At 45.2% G+C, this 21,724-nt stretch overlaps 1 protein-coding gene across 3 annotated transcripts in view; it reads right to left on the bottom strand.

Moving 5' to 3' along the window:
- The window catches only part of GATA6 (GATA binding protein 6), a 32,038-nt gene extending 21,530 nt beyond the window's left edge, over positions 1-10,508 (bottom strand). Inside the window, exons 1-2 of one of the 3 annotated variants that reach the window (XM_034429587.3) lie at positions 10,261-10,508; positions 7,414-8,392 (exon numbers count right to left, since the gene is read on the bottom strand). In XM_034429587.3, the coding sequence (XP_034285478.2) occupies positions 7,414-8,329 (916 nt within the window). In that variant the 5' untranslated portion in view covers positions 8,330-8,392; positions 10,261-10,508. Of the gene's footprint in view, positions 1-7,413; positions 8,393-9,177; positions 9,391-10,183 lie in introns of those variants that run through there. The other 2 variants (XM_034429590.3, XM_087890503.1) reach the window with 2 other exon arrangements.
- Between the last annotated feature and the right edge of the window lie 11,216 nt (positions 10,509-21,724).

Raw genomic sequence — 21,724 nt, 5'->3', positions numbered from 1 at the left:
TTGGCAGGAGCTTTGCCCCGAGGGAGAGCCGAGTGCCTGCCAGCACCAACCCTCTCTTAGGAGCCTCGCCGCCTTCTCTCCCCGTGCGCTGGTCCTGCCCCTCTTCCTTGGCGCGACAGGCGGCCAGGGCAGAGTTTTGGTTCGTCCCGTTTTTGAAATAGGTAGCCGAAGCCCCGGGACGCTTCCGCCGCCCCGCCCCAAGCGTTTGGCCTTTAGAGACGGCTCAGAAACGGAGGCAAGGACTCGCTTATTCCCTTCTGGGCTGCACTGCGGCCGCCTGGCGATCGCTTTTGCATTAGAAGCAACCGGGGTCAGGGCTTCCAGGAGACAGTTGGCGGAACTACATAAAAGTTTCTTCTGGGAAATAATTATTTCCGCTTTTGGATCATAGTAGCCGTCTGACAACTTTACATTTTGATCGGATTTATGTTCCCAGCTCTATCACTAAACCACCATTAAAATAAAAAAAAAGAACTTTACAGGGAAGGCTCCAGGAAGCTATTGCTGCTGAGTTTATTTTCCAGACTCCGCTATGTCAAGCTTGTAGCTCACGAAAAATAATGTCAGTTGCTTTTGAAGGGAATGGAATTGTAGCTATAAATTAATGCATATGCATTCCAGTACCCAACATACGCTATCCTAAAACAAATTAAATCTTTATTTGGGGTGGCATTTTTAAAGAGAAACAAAACAATGATTTATCAATAATTTTTAGTGCATGTTTTCTGAAACTGAACGTCTCCAGAGGCGAACCACATTTTCCATAGTCCGTTGTAATACCTGGAGGATCTGGACAACCGTTTTTTTTTTTTTTAATTCAGGGAAACCTGAATTAGAACATCCATTCCATTTAAAGGATTCATTTATTGCAATTCTGCAGGCTTTTGAAAAAAAAATCTGTTTTAATTATAGGGTGGCTTCTTTATTTTCTGAGCATTTCTCGGGGTCCTTGATTAGTGTTTTCCTATAACTTGATTAATCAAATAATGCATATTTTACTTAAAATCCATTTTGTAAGTGGTTTCAATGTTCAATTTATCCCATTTCTCGAGAGCATCTTAAATGATTTATTATGAATTATTCAGACCAATTAGTCAAAAATACCTTTCAACATCTGTAAGTTGAAGTCAATGTAGGTATTATTTTAGTTGTGGGCTCTGTAAGGTACAGCAGTGTTGACCTTAATTGCCTGGCTGATTTACGGCTTAAGAATCAAATCTGTGAAATGGCTTGTATCCTAATCTAAATAAATCAACACAGATCTTAATACAGACGCAAGTGAACCTAAGGGTCGCATCCTAAGAACTGCATTTACGAATGAAGGCGAATATACGTGTCCCAGGATAATGTTGTAGGATCCAGTCTGGGTTCCAGTGGCCGACCCAGATTGGAACTGAATTTAGTTAAAGCCAATCTTACCAAACCACTTTAAATCGTTTTTTAGAACTGCACTATTGGCGCATTTTAAAAGAAAAATATCAAGTGTGGTAGTGGATCATTATTGCTATTATTATATTACAAGATTTTACAGTGTTCTAAACTTACATCTACATGACAAATAAAAAGGGTTTTTTTTCCAACTGATGATCTCCATTAAATATTCTCTCTGTATCTATAGCAAACAATATATCTCAAATAGCTTGTCTGGCAGAACAAAAGGTATTTCATCGCTACTATCTATCATTACTTGATTTTCATATATTTCTCTGAAGGATTCAAAGGATTATCACAACAACATTGTTCTGTAGACCACTGTGATTTGATCATTCATTAACAGAGAAGAGATTCAGTAGATTAAGACCACTAATTACATTCACAATTCATTTTGACTGAAGCCAGGGCCTTTTGGCTTCAGATGACACTTGCCCATATACCATCCCAGCTACAGATATAACCCTGCCTTCTATTCAAATCTCACTACTTGATCCTTGGATCATAGCCTTGTATGGAGAATACCAGAATTATTTATTGTACCATGAATGAGGTCTTGTGGGTTAACAAGTGACTTGGCCAGATGCTCTGTGGTGACAAACACTTCTGAAAGAAAGAAAACATTGAAACTTCTAATTATTGTATGTCAGTACAGTGTAGGGCCTATAGCTGTTAAGAGTGAAAGATAAATAGTAAATGTCACTGTGACAGTAACAAACCACAGACTCAAGTTCTTGACCATTCTGGCAGCACTGAACCTCCCCAAGAATTTTCAGTAACACCACACTTCTATTCAGAAGTTTAGTAGCTGAGAAAATATATGTGGCAGCCAACCCCAAGAGAAAGTAAATCTATAGCTAAGTCCCTCCAGCTGATATATTACAGTTTAGATTCCTAAAAGTTTGTAGCCCAAGACAAAGATTTATTTTTCAGATATTTTCTAGAGCATGCTGTACCTTGGGTTGTAGTTTAAAGTGACAAATTCTGGGTGCTTTAGTAAGAAATGCTTTTTATAACGTTTCCAACTTGTGGAGTTGTTTTGTATCCTAATTGACTGAGTAAAGTGTTTAATAAGAATCCTCTCGTCCATATTTCTATGTTTCTAACTACTCTGAAAGATGAGGAAGTGGAGGAGGCTGAAAAATCCTAAATATTTCTAGGGTCTAGCATTTTTGGACACAGAATGGAACTGTGACCAGACTCCTGTGTTGTAAAGTATTTTCAAAGATAATGTATGACTCAAGTACCTTATTTATTTAAAAACTTTTTTTGTCATTTCATGCAGAATTATTGGTTGTTAATTATTTGGAAAATCATCCTGAAAGCCTTTTCTAAAAACCAAGCTTGGGCATTGAGAAAGAGCAATGTTTGTTTTAAAAGCTTACTCAATCAATCAATCTGCTAAAAAAGCAGGCGGTTCGCTCAACTGAACTTTAGCCAGTCAACAACAGCCTTAGGTTTTTTTATTTTATTTTATTTTTTTGGTTAGGGACACGTCGTCTAATTGTGGAAGAACTAATTAAGACCCCATCCCCCACACGCCAAGAACCGAAGTGGACATAAACGGGTTTAAGTGTGAAACCTTGTCGACTGCGACTTTCTGCGGCCCCTCAGCCAGGAAAACTCCTGCCTGGCTCGAAGCACAGACTTCGGGGAAGAAGCGAAGATAAATCTGGGGTTTTCAAAAGAGGATTACGAAGTCTTTAGGCTGAGCTCGGTCGCGAAAAGGGAAGCAGACGAGCCTTTCCAGAAAACGACTCGCTGCCGTCCTAGAACCAGGTTAAGGGGACGCGGGAGCCCAGGATTACGGCTTAAAGTCTCGGCCTTCGGCAGGACCACGTTCTGCCCAGGAAAATGGCCTCCTCTGCCTCCCGAGACGACCCCAGACGCTTCTTCGGGAGTTCGTGCCCTTGTCTTGTCCCAAAGCAAGGCAGTATGAAGCACAGGGACTCCGGGTTCAATAATTACCCCGCGGGCACAAAAAAGGCCATCCGGAATCAAGACGGATTGAGGTTTAGCTGCTCGAGCAGCCTATCTTTAGACGTCCCATATTCTTAGGCTGAGAGGTAATGTCGCGCTAAACTGCGATCAGATAAACGTGGTTTGAGCGCAGTTACCCCTGCCTAGGTGAGAATAGTCCTAGGGCATAAAGAGCGATCTAAAACCCAGAATTTCTTCTGTTGTTCTCAGCGCTCCGTGTAAACCCGGCTTCTAAGCCAAGAGGGCAAAAATGGTCGGCGCGGGAGACTTGATCTTGCCATTTCAAATCGCAAATGTCGGCATCGATCCTCTTAACACCCCTCCCCCCTCCCATTTTAGGTCACCTCGACGGCGCCTACCGCCCTGCGGCGACCTTTGCCGCGCTGTCGGCAGATCCGCGGACAGCTCGGCTTCTTCGCGTCTGTCCTGCGGAGCTGGACAGACCCTTCCTGCGCCCGGAGCCATCTGTTTGCTGGCGGAGGGGGCGTCTAGGAAACTGGGGAAGGGGAGACAGCAGGGATGGGAAGAAATATACCCCTGGTTTACTCTTTCTTTCTTTCTTTCTTTCTTTCTTTCTTTCTTTCTTTCTTTCTTTTCTCTCTCTCTCTCTCTCTCTCTTTTTCCCCTCCGTAAATATTTCTATGTTTATTTTCTTCCTCACATATTTCCCGAGGGGGAGGGGAGGGAATACCCTGGTTGCGGTAGAATTATTTTGGCAAGGAAGTCGGTGGGATTTTCGGTTTCGGAAAGAAATCCTTTAATTTCTCCAATAACGAAAAGAACTCGTTTCTGTGTCAATACAACCGAAAGTCGCGTTCTACCGCAAAGGTTAACGTTATTTTAACATCATATAATCTTGGGGGGGGGGGTGTCCGAAGTTCAATAATTTAGAAGTCTTGGAAAGCCCACCTGATGCATTGCTATATCGGATGCAAAATCCTTTTTAAAAATGCGAACTGGTGTGTATGTGGAAGTGTCATTTGAAGATTGGACTCCTAATTCCACCTTTAATTAACAATCAGCTCTTTTTCATTTCACACATCCAGTGTGAAATGCACTGGATGTACCATTTTCCAAACCTGTCTCCCCCCCCACAAAAAAAAACACATTTTAGTTTCTCATTTGAAAAGAGGGTGGAGGAGTGAATGCTGACCTTCAATCAGTAAAATATAGGGGTTGGGGCTGGAATAAATACAGGTCCTGGAAAGCAACAATGCACCTAATTATATATTACATATGATAGGAAGATTTGATTTCTCAAAGTATATTATTGGAACAAGCACTCTGTCCAAGGGCTGACTGGAAATATTCAACGTGTAGGTAGATTTAATTAAACTCTTGTTAAACACTCCATTTAAAATAATTGATTATCAATGAATGACAAATTGTAACCTGAAATTTCTGAAAGAAATTATACCCCATTTCCTTTTTTATTTATAAAGAGAAGGAAATTACAATAAGACATTTAACTTTGAACTGATTCCTCTTAAATCTATCCTAGTACCATCATTTGCATTATTGGTAGTAGGAAAAGAAAAGTAATGATGATATAGAATAGTAGTTAGGTACCTGGTTTTCAGATGCAGAAAATAAAATAACAGATTTGCCTCTGATAAAAACCTAAAGTGCCCCAGTAGTTTTATTAGTTCTCATTTGTATATTGTTCTAAAACTAATACCTAAAGATGCTCAAAATTATTCACGTTTTCTCCCATCTGGGATTTAAAAAACCTTCCTCTCACAAATTATTCAATTCTATTTAATTTACTGGCTTCTCTGTCTTAAAATAAAAGGACATATTCTAACAGATTCCTAGAATGAATATTTTCAATAACAGGCTAAACTTGAGTTAGCAAAACCCAATTGCTAATCTCATATAACAGGCTTTTGCTCAGACAAATAGAACACACTACAGTGCAGTATGGCAATGGCATAATGGGAAGTTCTGCTTCACACAACATGCTGAGCTGACATCTGAATTCCCACATCACAGTTCAACCACAAAATACCCAAACCCATTTTAGTCTCATCAAATCCCTTGTGTGAACCTCCCAAAGGTGGATTGTCCCATATTCCCACCTGTTTTTTGAAGACAAACAAGTTCAACTGAAATGAGTATACTTTTACTAAATCATTTGCAGCTTTATTGTAAGATTGCCTCCTTGGATATTTTCCCTCCATGCAGACAACAGGACTCATAATGCTTCTCCCAAATCAACTCTCAGAGACTTCAGAGTGAATGCCAAGGCATTTTGAATAAATTTAATGGGCAGCTTGTTATTTGGGAAAATAAGCAAAGCAAAGGCTAACCTATGCAATCACCTCCCCAACTCAATGGGGACCTTTTGTTGGGGGTGGGGTGGAGTGTCTTTTCTAATACAGTATTTGAAAGAGAAGCAGACCCACCTTGCTATCTCTGCTGGCTCCATGGAGGTGAATCAAGGGAGAATCCTCCTAAATTTGCTCCTCCCTTTGGTTTTAAAAGATCAGGTAAAATATTTTGTGTATTTCTGGTTCCTCCTTCCCCTAACTTTGGGGCTCACTAAAGAGCTGGCCTCCACAACTATTCACCCCCCCCCAACATTAGGATGTGTTCTGCAAACTTTATGGGGTAATGGGCTTCTTTGTGGTCTTCTCTCTGAAAATTATACTTCCCCTGTTTCTTTGCATTGAAGGTCAGGTTGGTAATCCAAGATAACATCAGGTTTCACATCTGTGTATGGCTGTGTGTGTGTTCTGTGAGGATAAGGAGTTTCACTCTTTCCCTGCTTTACCCCTTCCCAGATCATCACATAGAGAGAGGGTGTTTGCCCAGGACACAAAAGGGCCCACACTTCACATATTTTTCATTCACTTGTAAATCTCATTAAAAAAACCTTTCCAAACTCCTGTTTATTGGATTATGGACTTCAGTGAAGGGAAGAAAAGGGAGAAAAACTACTCTATAGTAAGAATTGTGAAGTTCAATTAAGCACCCTCCATCCTCCAGGACCTCTCAGGCTGGATGCATACTATGGTATACATTAAGACATAATTTGTAGCTTAGCGTTAGTGCATTAAGCGAAACCTATTTAATTATGCTTAACTATGCCTGAGGCAACAGCCAAACTCTTAAAAATCTCTTCCCTCTTACAAATACTTGTGGCTTTTCTAAATTTCAAACATTGTTCCCCTCCCACCTATTTTTGCTTTTTTATAGATATCATTCCACTAAAGGTTTTCCCAATGGCTTTGCTGATAGGAAGGGAATTTATCCCAATTACATATCCCCACTTCTGACAATCTAAATACAAGGCCCATAAAAAGGGATTCAAAATACTTACAGGCCTCAACCTTCTCTCACTCTAAAGAGACACAAAGACATGATCCAGCAACTCTTAAATACCTGCTTCCAATGTCACCAAGAAGAGCAAGGGGAACTAATTCTGAAGCCAGGATCCCTGAATTGAAATCCATCAAAGGTTGACAGCTGCCTTCAGGTGAGTAAAAAAGTGAACTTTTCCAGCTACTCTCAGCTATGGGTCTCCTCCGTAAGTGTTGAATGCAATGGGATCGCCACCAACTTTGGAGGCCTTTCATGTTGGGGTGCTTCATATTGGCACCACTCCATTGTGACTGTGCTGAACCCAGCACCCTTTTTCACACGGGAGTCACACGCTGTAATTTTTTCTGCTGCTCAAGTATTTAACAAAAACTGGTGGCACATTTACACCACGTTTTGAGCAGTTTTAAATCCGCCTAAATTCTCTGCGGATTTTGCTCAGATTTTTCCAGGCTTTCTACCACACCATGTGCCTCTCATTTATCCAGCCATACTCATAATACTCAAAACAGCAACATAACAACATAACCTCGAAAAGGAAAACAGAATCCCGAAAAGCAGCATCAGTCAAAAGAATCAGGCAAACCCAGTTTCTTTCCTTCTTCAGAAAAGTTTCGCCCAGCGAGCCAGGACTTTTCTCTGGGGTCCTGTCTGGGCAGTCTCGCCTGCCGGGGTTCTTACCTGCGCTGGACGGCCTCACGGCGAGGGTGGCGGCTCGGCTGGGCAGGCAGTGCAGCAGAGAGTTGTCGAAGGGACTTCCCCAGCCTGGCGGGCTGAACTGGGCGCCCACGTAGGGGCTGTAGTAGGATCCGTTCAGCGGCCGGAACTGCTCGCGCGGGCTATAGGCTGCCGGTTCCCGGGGGGCGCCGTTGGAAGCCGGGGGGCTGCTAGCTGGGTAGGAGAAACGGCCCGAGGCTGGATGGGCGCATCCCCCGGCACTGGCGCCATAGGAAGAGGACGGGCTTTCCGGAGCGCCCTGCGGGGGCCAAGCTGACGGTCCCCCGGCCTGTCCCGCGCCCGGGGGATTCTGGAGGTAAGGCAGCATGGACCCGACGCGGGTGGTCGGCACGTAGACGGGAGATCCGGCCGTGGAAGGCACGAAGCCGCCTCCGCCGCTGCCCGGGGACGCTCCGTCATAGGTGGCGCCCTGTAGGCTCTGGGAGTGAGGGTGGGCGTGCGGGTGGTGGTACATGTCCTCGACGATTGGCGGCGGTGGCGGCGCGGGATCCGGGCTCAGCTTGGCCGAGGCACGGCTTGACCAGATCAGTTTGTTGGCCTGATCCAAGTCCGCGAAAAGGAGCAAGTCCTCCCAGCTGGGCAGGCTCGAAGGCGCCGCCGCCGCCGCCAGAGACACAAAAGGCCCCAGCAAGGCTCGGCCTTCGGCCAGGCCTATCTGCGGCGAGGTCGAGAGAGCGCCTCCGGGCTCCTGCTTGAAGGTCCTGACGTTGGGCGGGCCCCCGCCCCCGTTGGGGGAGCAGCCCGAGGACGAGGACGGCGAGGGCGAAGGGCCCGGCACTTCCCGGGGTGCCAACGGACAGGGCGAGTCGTCGGGACCGCAGCGCTTCAGCAGGCACCAGCCGCCCTCGGCCAGGGCCATCCAGCCCCGCGGCGCTGAGCGAGCCTTTCGTCGTTCGGCTTCGGCGGCTCCGTCAAGACAAGCCTGTGCGAGAGGAGAGAAGGGGAGGAGGAGGAGGGTGGGGGGGGGGAAGGAAAGACAAGTTAGCCCAATCCAGCAGCCAGCCCAATCTTCATTTTCCACCGACACCCCCTCTCCCCCTCCCCCCCTCAGCCCAACCTTCTATCTGGTCACAAACAGGACCTCTGAGCATGTGTGGAATGCTTTGCTCTCACGATTCGGATCGGTAAACAATTCCTGGACCGCTCTAATAAAGCAGCTGGAGGGGGGCAAGGCGCTTAAGGTCCCTTGTGGCCTTCGCCCGAACGCCCTTATGCTTTAATTCAGGGCTCTCCAACGTTGGCAACTTGAAGCCTGGCGGACTTCAACTCCCAGAATTCCCCAGCCAGCAAAGCTGGCTGGGGAATTCTGGGAGTTGAAGTCCGCCAGGCTTCAAATTGCCAACGTTGGAGAGCCCTGCGGTTAATTCATATACATTGATGAGGCTGCCACAGTCCACGAGAAATCTCACAGCCCAGCTTGCATCGCCGAATCCTTTCTTGCCTCATTTATTTTTTTATTTTTATTTTTTTGGATAAGGAGAGTTCCGTTTTGTTAGCGCCTCTAAAAGTGACGCCGGTCTCGACCCATTCCCCCTGGGTAATCCCGAACGGTTTCCTCAGTCTTTTCTTTCCCGTCTGTAAAACGGCAGGCGGTCTCCTCTTTTGGAGCCCAAAACACCGAACACCCCCATCGATAAGGAAAAAAAACGCGGCGCCACAGCCTGGTTAAAAAAATCCCGATCTCGCCTTTTTCGCTTTTGTCCCAACCTCTGGATCTTCCAGGATCAAGAATTTGCCTCAGAACAGCCTCCGTCTGCCTCCGGACAGGCACTCCCCCTCCTTTGACGTAGTTTACAGAGCGAATGAGTGACCAAGTTTTTTTTTGGGTGGGGGGGGGAAGGAGGGAGAGGATGGCGTTGGGGCTTGGAGCGCCTCCGGTAAAGACAAGCCCCGCAGCCCCCCCAGCCCTCCCCCCCCCCCGTTCTGGCTGGGCTCTTTTCGGTTTCAGCTCATGACTCACTGGATTTCGTTCCAGAATTGAAAACAATTAGCAAGGCAAATAAAGGAGGCGGCGTTTCAAGGGTAGCCGGAGGGGTTGAAGTGTAGCGCCCCCCCCCCTCCCGACGATCAGGTAGAGGCGAATCTTTTCGGCGGAGGAGACGACACGTTTAGAGAGGAAACCAGCGATCCGGGCTGGTTCGGCTCTCCCAAAAAGGGCCGCTTTCCCTTTGGATCACAAGGGGGAGGCCTCTGGTGCCAGTCTGTTCCACGTTTCCCTCTCTCTCTCTCTCTCTCCCTGCCTCCAGGCTGACCAGGTTGACCCGATCAGCTCCAAACCCCGCCGCGCTCCGGCACACCTTAGAAATGGCAGCCGTCCATAATCAACACAGCGCCAGCCCCGCTCCTCATCCCCGCCGCCTTGCCTTGCCCTGCCCGGCCTGACCCAGCCCAGCCCTCACCCGCCGAGAGATCGCCCGCGTCTTGGAACACGGCGCCTCTCCCCTAGCGCGATCGCCGCCTTTTCCTGGCGCGATCGCCGCCGCGAGCCGGAGGGGGGAAAGGAGCGTCGGCCGAGGCGCCCGGCTCCCTTTAGCAAAGGCCCGCGTCGGCCGGGGTTGCACCCCAGAGCTCCGACTCCCCCCCCCCTTTCCCGGCGCCCAAATTCCACCGCCGGAGCCCCCCCCCCGGGCTTCTCGCGACCCCTATCGGAGCCGAGATAAGAGCCCGGCCGCGGAGATAAGGAGTCCTGGCGGAGTTGTAATACACAACACACCCACACAATCCGGGGAAGAAGACGGTCCGCTTCGTCCGCGGGCTGAAGGAGGGCTCTCGTGCCCCGGCGGCACTCACCTCTTGGGCCGCGGCTCCGGAGGCTCCTCTTTCCTGCGGCGGAGGCGGACTGCGAGCGGCCAAAGCAGAGCGCGGACAGGAGCGGCGCCTGACAGGGAGCGACCGACCGACCGAGGCGCCTCCTCCAACAGCCGCGCCGGAAAAGTGCAGCCGGCCAGCCTGATTGGCTCGAGGGGACCCTAAACAAACACCCGCGCGCGAGGGAGAGAGGCGCGCTGTGTCAGGCGCCAGAGGACTCTCGGCGGGGATGCCAATCCCAGTGTCAGGCCCTCCCCGGGAAGCCCAGCCCGGCCCTGGGAGGAGGGGGGGGAGCCACCAACGCGTGCGCGCGCCAAGCCAGGAAAGGGAGGGCGCTTTTGAAGCGAAATTCACCTAGAGGCGACGGCAAGGAGATGCCCCCCCCACCCCCATCCCCAGTTTCCACCCCATTGAGTGGATCATTCTTTTTTCTTTCTTTTTTTTTAAACAAAATGAGAAAACGGCCTTTCTGTTTGGGTTTTTTATTTTATAGCTTTAAAATTTCTGTATTTTTTTATTCCGTCTTTCCCTGTTCCTGCGCGAGTTTTCCTCATAAAACAAGCGGTTTCTTCTGCTCTGTGAATGGGTCAGTCAGCGAATCCCTCATTTCTTTTGTTGGGACTTTTTGCAAACGTTTTGTTCCACCAGCCCCCCCCATGCTCCTCTGTTGGTGCCTTTGGATCCACCTCTGATTATTCCCCAGACCGCAGGGCGTAATATCTGAAAGGCGGCCGAAAGGGGAGCAGGGGATCGTTTCTGGGGAAATGGGGGTCCCTCCTCTTTTGAAAGTTACCAGACTCTGAAGGTGAACGGCCCTTCAGATTTGTGCGTTTCGGAAGTAGATCGCAGCTGCAAGGATCCCGGTCCAGTCACCCCCTCAGCGGCCGGCCGGCTGGCCGGCCAACCAGCCCTCCGGTTCCTTGCCTGCGGGTCTCTCTCGTTGCTTTCCCCTCTTAACGGGCATCCAAACTGATACAGTGCTGGTCAGGAAAGTGCCTGGAAATTAAAAAAACTTATTCCCTCTGTGGCGATCAAGGACGTCTGTCTCCCAGAGCTGGTACAGAAACTGAGCCATTTTGTGTCCAGGGTCGGCCGGTTTTTCCGACCCGCCGCAAACCCGAATTTCGGCGAGCGCGAGTTTTGGGCGAGAGACGAAGTAGGAGAAGCTCGCCAGGTGAGTGAACACCATCTTCGCTCGCTCTCGGGCCGAGTCTGTTAAGAGTAACCAGCTAATAAAGGTTTAGAAATGGAAGGGATGTCATATGAAAACTGGACTGCTGCTTTTGGTGGATGGCGTGTTTAAAAGGTTAAAGTACGGATTTGTGACATTACTGCTTCGCTCAAAGAAATTATTGGCTTTGAAAACGAGTTGCACAAAAGTCTGAAATAGACCATAGGATGGCAGTCTTTGGGAACAAAAAGCACAGAAACATCCATTCCAATTGGACTCAGAAAAATAAGTTTTCGAAACCAAGGCTGGCAATATCTTTTATTAGCACGAAACCAAATAGGCAGGAAACAGCGGGCGCATTATCTTAATTTATAGCCCAAACAAAATGCCACAAAAACAGAGAAACTTTAGAAACTGCTGGAATAAACACCCAGTTTAAGGATTCATTTCATACGCCAAAACTGTATAATATTTCAAAATAATATCTCTCCCCTCGCCCCCACCACCGCCTCTCCTATGGCTACTCTGCCAAGGAGCAACCAGAGAAAGAAATGGAAGCTGAGCCGGCAAAATCGAGCAACCTCAGAGCCTCTTCTCCGTGCCACCTTGTCCCTACCTCGGAAGTAGTTGCTGAAACATTGGTCAGGGAGACATGGTTCAAGTCTATCTATAGCCCTGGAAGTTCAATAGGTGATTAGGGGAAGTCACACTTCCTTTTACACGAACTGAGCCTACCTCACCGGGTTGTGGACATAAATTTATTTATTTATTATTTATTTATTAGTTCGATTTATATGCCGCCCTTCTCCAGAGACTCAGGGCGGCTTACAATGCATTAAGCAATAGCCTTCATACTTTTGTATATACCTGCTTAGTAGGGCTTTCGGGGCCCCCAACAAACACTGTTCTTTTTTATACAAAGTCAGCTTATTGCCCCACAATCCGGGTCCTAAGAATTCTTTCCATAAGCTCCCTTAACTTCTGGGAGAAACATGGGATACTGCATATATTTAGGATAGAAATAGAAATGAACAATTTCCCCCCTTTAAAAATCAATATTGCAATTAACACCCCATTTCAGGTTCTTGAGGCTGAATCCCCACCTATGGTGGTCATTCATGGGATTGGTCCACCCTCCCACACTGATGGATGGTGTTCCTTGTACTTTCCACTTTGGGAAGGAAGGGAGGGAGGGAGGGAGGGGATTCTACTATCCTGGCTCAGAGGAAACTACTTCTGGTTTTTCTTCCCCCTGCTCCTGCGCAAAGGGCTGCCCTGCAAATAGTTTAGAGTTCTCCTGGCAGACGGGGCAGAAGGAAACTGTGCTGGGCTGTCCAGGTATCCGCCCCCAATGCAAGGCCGTGAAAGAGAAGGAATGAATAGAACTCTTCCCCAGCACTTTTTGCAGCTGAAATGAACTCAAGATTGGGTGGTACTGACTTATGTGCTCAGTGCAAACTGAGGCACACACCCATATGTTGAGCAGCCCTACTTAGGTGAGTCTGAGGAATGGTTTGTCAGTCTTGTCCACAAGTTATGACATTTTCTTTCCCCCTTTTCTTTCTTTTCTTTCCACCTTTTCTCAGGGTGGAAGGATCCTGAGATGTGAAAATGGATCATAGGGGCAGTCACTTTTCAAATTCTTTCTCTTGCAGGCTGGATTTTTCCCCCCTCTTATAATCAAATTTAATTTTTTAAAAATCCTTACAAGCATATTTTTTAGGGCTGTTGTTAAGTATTTATGTAAGATATCCAAAGGGCACTTGTCATTTTCCGACAATTAAATCAACGTTCTGGGTATCTTTCTGCTTTAGGCATCCCAGGTGGAGTTTTGAGAGGCCCCATTGACAGATATGATTCTTTCAGAAGCAAAATGGACACTCAAAAGTCTCCTGGGCAAACTGAGGTCAACCAGGGACCCAGACTGCATTACAATTAGAAATTGCCAATGTGCTTTTAAAATAGGAGTAAGCATTAGGTAACCTGAAGTTCTAGGACCGTATACAGCCCTGAAGGTCATCCATCTTCCTCACAAATGATTTATAGTATCTTGAGCCTCATCCAACTATCTAAACCCGGTCTTGATTACTAATCCAGCAGAACAGGAATACTGCAGTTACAAGAATTATAGAGTTATACATCATGCACGAAGAAATGCACCCTACATTGTACATCAATCCAACAAGGAGAAGGCAAAAAGAGGGGATCATAATTCCCACAATCCCAGTTTTTTCGATCTGTGATGCCTTCTGCTGTTTAGAGACACATCAAGTCCCTGTCCTTTTTCCTCCTGCATGTGCATATGTATGCACACAATCTCATCCATCCAGGCATCCATACAGGCATCTAGCTATGTAGCAGTTTGAAACCATAAGTGGAGAGGCAAGAATCAATGTCCTCTTGAAAGTTGAACTCCTTTGGCTTCACAAATTGCATGGTTTTGCAGCTGTGCACCAGATTGTGTATGTATATATTCTGATTTCACAGGTTCTTACAATAATTAAGCAACAGTGGATAAAAGCCCGCTCATATACAATTCCTCAAATGTCAATAAAGCATTTATTGATCAAATGAAAAACAAGCCTGATGAGATATTCAACAAAATCAAAAAGCAGATATGCATTTCAGTCACATGGCTATATGAATCTCTCATTGTAACCAGGAGACTGGACTAGCTTTCAAACCATGACAGGTTTTGTTTGTTTAGTGTTCTGGATCCAAATCAGGGAGAGAGAATGTTGTCTCAGACATTTTGTTCATTTTTCTCTCAGTGGCCTTTTCAAGGTTACAGTAGATAGGTTTATTAAATATATAAAACTAATGAAAAGCTTAGAGTTCCAAAGGGATATTTTTTTGGACACAGAGAGCAGAATGTTAGGTGAATTTTTAAAATGACACCTGGAAAGTTTTGAATTAAATCATCCTGGAAGGAATTCAGTCAATCATACAAACCTTCACCCTCTTTAAGGCTTATTAATGTAGCAGCAATGAGGATATCTCTCCAAGCCCAACACAGATGGGGTCAATGAGATGGTGCATTGCACCAAATTTGTGGTATACTGTATGTGTGAGATTGATGTCCCAAATTCTCTTCTCGATGCAGGTTTTCATGGCACTCCATTTCTAAATTCGATAACAGCATTCAGCAAGACAGGCTGTGAAGATCCCTCTGCGCTTGTTTGTCTGTGAAAAGAATCTTATTTTGCAAGGCTCAGAAGTCCTCTTCCATTTCACTTATCAATCTTTATCTTGTCTCTGAAATCAAATAGGTAAGGACTGATACAGCTGTTTCCTATGAATGAAAGGTACTTGTCATACATTTTGGGCACACCTGAGTAACTTAGGAATTGGAATTTTGCCAGAAAGGTTGTTTTAATACAATTTATTCTAGGGCCATTTAGGGCCAAAAATGTCCACTAAACATAGCAGGATCTTTTTTTTCCCTCTTAGCATACTCAGTTTGTTGTGTAGTTGTTGTTATAGCCAATATTGTAAGTTACTAATGATTTAAGTGGTACAGATTTCAGAGAAAAAGATCCAGCCAACTTGACCCTATCTCTATGCGATTGGAGCCAATCTCTCACTGACTTCGATGAGATCTTATTACTTGGGACCTGTTTAGAATGACGTTTTTTAAAATCCGAATCCAGACCCGTTTATACAATCACAACGCCGTTGAAAATCCAAAATCGTTTTCTTCCAAGGCGGCGGCTGAGCTGGAATAAAGCAGGCCGTTCGAAGCTCGCCTGACTTCATCCACCCGCTGCCCCCAAAACTGCAAGGTAGAGCCGGAAGAGAAACGTCACGGGGCGCGTCCAGTACGAATATACAAGCGCCGGGCCAGGCTGCCTGCAGTTCCCAGACCTTCGTTTCGTTTCCTTTTCCTTTCCGGCCTGCCTTGATCCGGATTACATTACTTTGCAAATTCGGTTCCACAAACCCACCGAGGTTTACTCCCAAGTAAAGGAAAAATCCCAAACTGGTGCATCAAAAAGGAAATCAAGCGGCACACGCCGCCTTTTTGGTTTGAGGAAAAAGGCGCGGGCTTGCTTTCTCTCTCGCCTGGCCAACATATTGCGATCCTCGATCCCCGAACCAGGCAAAACAAACCACTCGGGACTGATCATTAAACAGACGCTTTGCAAGATGGTTTGCTAAACAGCCCGCGGATTAGAGCGCGCCAGGTTTTTACATGCACTTATTTGGGCATGTAAATAGGTCGAGAGACCTATTGGCATTCCAAGGTCGAGAGACCCGTGATCCTTTGGGCTGTAGAAAAAGGGAGCTCTTTTCCAGTCTCTAATAGCCACGACCTTGTTGCCCTTTTGTCCCATCAAAATTTTTCTACAGTGCTGTAAAATGTCATTTCAAATCCCACAAGAGACGGCGTTCGCTGAATATGGTCAGAAAAGTCAAGATGGCGGCCGAGACGATGTCATTGAAGCGTTAACGGTTTTTAGGTGCCTCGCGGCTGCCATCTTAACTTTTTTTTTTTTTTAAATCTCACGCTGCGGACGCTTCCATCCTCAAGACATTATTGGCTGAATTGTCTCATTGCCGAACCGTAAACTGGCCAACCGTATTCGCGGCATGCATGTTGGCGGAACGGAACCCAATGGGAAGTTAGCTTGTGGGTGTTTCGCTAGAACTCAGAAAATTGGGTTCGTTAAATAAGCCAGGATTTAGTTAACCGGTAACGCTTAAGCGTGTCTTGCTTAAGACGATTGTTGCCTTCTTTTTCCTGGGAGGAACAGCAGCTTTACCCTTCACTTCTTTCCCAGGTCTGAGCTGTTGACATTGATGTGAAAGGCTTGTTTTATTTTAAAACAAATAGTCTAGCTAGGACCCATTTCTGCCCACTTCCCAACTTTTATTTATGGTGCTATCCTCACGTAACACACAAACGTAGGCGAAGTACAAGGAAGAGTGTTTGGGAGCGCCAATTTGACTCTAGTGGAGATTGTGAGTTCTAGTCTCACCACCCAAGATATGGAAACTGGCCGGTGACTTTGGACCGGTCGCTCTTTCTCTCTCAGCCCAACCCATTTCAAAGTGTTCTGGGGAAATTATGTTCGCTGTCTGGAGTTATTTATAATAATAAGAGCGGGGGTATAAATGAATACTAAAAGCTTAGAGATGACAGAATTTAAACTAGGCTAAATTGCAATATATTCCTGGTTGCTAATCTTTGATCTCCCAGATGCCGATCCATTGGGGCAACATTACACAGGATTCACATCCTAGATTTCTCCCCGGGGGTGCTCTCGTGTTTCACCATTATATTTTAAATTAAATATTTTTATTGTTTTGAAGTCCATCCCAAGAAATTGTTACCGCGGGAGACTTTTAGGGTTATTGGACTTTCTGAACTCCATCGAATTACAGTAACGCGCTAGAAAGCAAAAAAAGAAGAAAAAAGAAAAGAAAAAAAAATGCTCCAGAAAGGATTCTGAACAAAATTCCAACAAAAACGGGTTTCTGGGCTCTGGGAAACTACAGCTTGTTTTATCCGGATCAGGGATCGCCTGTTGCAAATCTCTTCTCAGCTTGCTCACGGAGGCTAATGAAAAATTTCCCTACCCTCCGTTTAATTTTACTACGCTGAAAAATTCCGAGGCACTATGGGATCGGGGGGAAATATTCGAGTTCGGATATTTGTTTTTTTTTCTAAATATTTCTGGGCCAGTACTTTTGAGGGATCTGTGTTCGTCCGAAAGGTAACATTCCCTGCTCTCCGCATCTGAACTGATCCCGTTGCTCAATTGGAATCCGGGCCGGAGAATAGCCGGACGTTTTTAAAGTAGGCGGGTAGCCGAGTACCGGCTTTTGAATTACAGAGCAGAGATTGAACCTCACGACTTTTATCGTCGTCTTGGTCAGAGTCGTCGTCGTCGTTGTTGTTATGTTTGACTATGCTCCATTGTCAATCTGACCTGCTCCATTGTCATCCAACCGCAAGGAGCAGAGAAAAACGTTTTTAACTGAACATGTGCAGAGAGCGACAATCAGCGAATACTTTCCTTAGATGACAGCTTTGAACTTTGATTTGCCTGCCCTGAAAAATATCTCGAGCTGGTCCGGACGTAATGCGAGCTTGGCAATTGGTGCCCAAAGTTGCCGGCCTGAGAATGGACCGCCTCACCTGTCGGAACCGAGAACGTCATTCAGGCTGGATCGTGAAACGGAAGATGCTTTCTTTCCTTGGCTTTATGGAACGCGACGGTCGAGCTATACAAGGCGCTGCTCAAGGCCGGTGGCCTGATAAGGAGGGAGTTGCTAAGCCCAACTCTCGGCTGCGCTTGAAGGCTGCCCTCCCCCTCCTCCTCTTAAAAAGAGGTTATCAAGGCCACCCGTTTGCGAGCTGGCCCAACACCCACGGAGCCAGTCCTTCAAAGCCCGTTATGTCCTCTTGGTCTAAATTACCTTCCTTTAAAAACCATCCTTATTTTGATCCTAGAAAATACATCTAACCAGCCAGGTTTAGCTATCCATCAAAAGTAATAAGAAGGAATGTTTTCTGTTGTTTTTCAGGATTAACTTTGGGAGTATTGCAGAAGGAATTGACAAAAAAAAAAGTTTAAAACAAAAGTTTGTTTCCCAAATGCAAATAACCTGATTTTTAAAAAAATGCTAATAAACTTGCTGGGAGCTATATGGCCCTTCACAATCTTTAGCATGCTGGGTTTAAGATCACTTCCCTATATTAGTCCAAATTATCATATCTGTTTTTTGCTACAGGAACTGGTGCCTTGTTCTGATTTTTGGTTGATCAGCTATAAAAATTCTCACAATTACTCAAGGTACATTTCACTCATTACAACATCTGCAGTGCTTAGTACTTAACCTACTAAATTAAAATGCAAAGCAAAAACATGTTTAGGCTTTCTCAAATCTTAGTGGGATGTGCTTGGCTCAGGGAACCATTCCCACATCTTTTAATTCTAATTGCCTGGTTTAGCACCAAATAGGAGCATGGCAAAATAATTAAAATAAACAATGTTTCTCATCCTTAGCAATGTAGCATGCTGTCTGGCTTAGAAAGTTAAAATGTTGATTGGGGAATTCTGGGTGTTGAAGTCCACACAATTTGCTAAGATTGAGAAATACTGGAATAGATTGTCTAACTAGGTCTAGTGTGATCAAGGTTCAAAATCTCACAGGATGATAGAATTTAGCCCATTTCATCAATGTGTGGTTATAATTAACCAGCTAGTTATGACCAAGGAGAGAAAAACTTTACATACCATGTTGTGCTTTGTGGAGAAAGTATGAATTGCTGGCATCAAGCATCTAAGCACAAAGTTCAGTAGGGTTGGACCTAGTATTAGCTAGTACTGGGATGAGAGACCACCACGATTGTAGATTTGAGTGGGAAATGAAAAACATTCAGAAAGAAAGTAATGGTAAACCACATTGGTACTGCTGCTAAGAAAATTGTATGAGAAGTCCCTTGAGTCTCCCGGAATTCAACTTAACTCAGATAAAATTTTACTCTTTTAAGCAGACGTAAAATGCTCAATTTTAAGGCTCACTCTCTTTTGCTATTGGTTTTTCTGCAGATTACATGAGTTTGTAATCCCACATTTTCTTTTGGTAAACCCAGGTCCAGTTGCTTTCAGGAGCACGTATTGCCACATAGAGCAAACTCTGCTGGAGAATATTCCACCATGTGTCACAAGCTGAGAACAGCTGATGATTTTAATCATTGAACTCTATAGGTCTGAATGGGTTTGAAAGATTAACTCTCCTTATCTGATCCATTGTGTGGGGCTTTATTCCAGCCTTGTTTTCATTTTTTAGTTCAAATTTCAGTTTATGAAGAGTACATTTTCCCCACACGCTTCATCACAGACTGAAAAACTTGTGCAGTCCACTCTGCTTCAAATCAGAGCCCAGAATGTAGCTGAAACTGGTCTGGGGAGATCTGGTCTGGCCCCTCTCCAGTAGTTCACTTCTGCCCCTCACATTTTCCCTCCACACTAAATCATTGGAGACCCCTAGTAGAGTCCAAGCCACTGACAACACTAAAGTGAAGCCAAAGTGCTTAAAAGTTTGAGCTATAGCCGCTTTTCAGAAGTGGATAGGACAGAAAATTCTGTGATTTCATCCTAGTTGTGTTTTGTTTCTGGGCATACTATGGGAAGAACCTCTTATACCATGGCTGTGTGGGTATGCTTCTGAGATAGGAATCCTATGGAATAGGGCTTGTTTGAAAAGGACCTCTAAAGAGCCTCTTATTCCTCTGAAGCAGTGGTGAAATCCAAATTTTTTTACTACCGGTTCTGTGATCATGGCTTGGTGGGCGTGGCAGGGGAAGGATACTGCAAAATCCCCATTCCCTCCCCACTCCTGGGGAAAGGATATTACAAAATCTCCATTCCCACTCCACTCTGGGGCCAGCCAGAGGTGATATTTGCCGGTTCTCTGAACTGCTCAAAATTTCCGCTACTAGTTCTCCAGAACCTATCAGAACCTGTTGGATTTCACCCTTGCTCTGAAGGTATCCAGTGTGCCTCCATCTGGACATACAATCACTTATTTCAGACTAATGTAAACTGCATGTTGTCAGTGTGCATCATCTCTCAGAGGAGGTGAGAGTATAGAGAACTTTCATTAAAGCCGCAAGTTTTTCAAGAGCCAGTTCAGTAGCCCAGAAACCAGGAGACTGAATGTTAGCCTTGCCTTAGCCATGAAAACCAGAAGAGTGACTTCTGGCCAGTTCAGCCCTACCCACTTCTCAGAATTGTTGTGGGGAAGACACCAAACAAGCTTTTGTTTGTAGAGATTATATTTATTTAGATTTCCTGTTTAATTTTTATTAAAAATTCAAATTAACACATTTGCTGCTACTACCACTTCCCATTATTGTTTGATGGGATTATAATATTGTATTATTTTTCAACATAGTCTGAAGTCTTTGAGGATATCTTAGAGAGTCTTAAAGGACCCTCAGGGATTCTAGAAATATACTTTTAAAAAACACTGATCTAAAGTTTATGACAAGACATGGAAAAAAAAGAATGGGGCCATTTTTTTCCATTCAGGAAAAAAGCAAGAAACTATAATTTTATTTTCATTTGAAAATTCTAGGGGAAATTGCAGGATATGGTTAAAAAAAAAGTCAATATGGCACCCATTACAATGTGATCAAAACTGTGCTTATTTTTTGTTGCAATATACACAAAAAAACAGGCAGAGTTTAGATCAGGGGTGTCAAACTCAAGGCCCGTGGGTTGGGGCTGGTTGTGGGATGCTTAAATCTGACCGGCGGGGCCACTCTTGAAACAGTGAAGGACCAGCCCATTGTGCCTCTGCCAGCAAAAACAGGCTCCTGATCTCCATTTTTGGCTAGGATGGCCTCCTGCAGCCCTCTGCCAGCAAAAATGGAGCTCGGGAGGACTGTGCCAAAAATGGAGATTGGGAGCCCGTTTTTGCTGGCAGAGTACTTGGACCACCACAGGTGCTCCCGACATGAGTGACGTCAAGCTGATCACGCCCACTCTGGCCATGTCTAACCTGGCCCCCCAAGGTCAAACAAAACCCTGATGCGGCCCTCAATGAAATCGAGTTTGACACCCCTGGCTTAGATCATAGCACTGTAGTCACCATCTTGATATTTATGACTGTAGTCTGCAGATACTCTTAAGCCTCTCTGCAAGCATGTTACCAGCCAGATCATTAAAGGTAGGGATTTTCCTATTTCAGAAAGCACTTTCACAGGGACACACTTTCTTACTTCTAAGCTGTATTTTGATAACACATAGTAGATCAGCGCAAGGAAAGGTATACAGTAAATCAAGCCTGCTCCCACTGAGGAGCCTTATTTTGATCTTTTGATGCAGACAGATATAAAACTACGTTGAAGGTTCCCTGGAAACAGAAAAGGGCAATGGGGATTTAGAATTGTAGCAGAATATTCTTTTATTCAGTCCAACTCTATATTTGCACTTCAAATGAAAAAGTTACCCCTGATGGTTAGATCACACCTCATACTTCCAAAGGGAGGTCCAGACTTCAGCCTGTACTTTTGGGTGATTTCCACTTAGGTGGAGAATAGGAGGAATCCACAAATGATCACATAATAAACCAGATAAAATTAATATATCACGTTATTTATCTTATGGATCTTCACCTTTTGATTATTTTTCTTTGAAAAAGAAAATATGAAATCAGCCAGGGGTTTAGTTTATATGAAAAGAGGAGCAAAATCTTTTAAGATGATAACATAGTAATTCTTCTTAATAATGATGCAAATAAGGATAAATGCAAGTCTGA

Source organism: Pantherophis guttatus, chromosome 3 (genome assembly GCF_059756535.1).
Source record: "Pantherophis guttatus breed Tessera chromosome 3, ASM5975653v1, whole genome shotgun sequence".
Classification (NCBI taxonomy): domain Eukaryota; kingdom Metazoa; phylum Chordata; class Lepidosauria; order Squamata; family Colubridae; genus Pantherophis; species Pantherophis guttatus.
The sequence above is the reverse complement of the archived record's forward strand: the minus strand, read 5'-3'. Positions and strand labels throughout refer to the sequence as shown.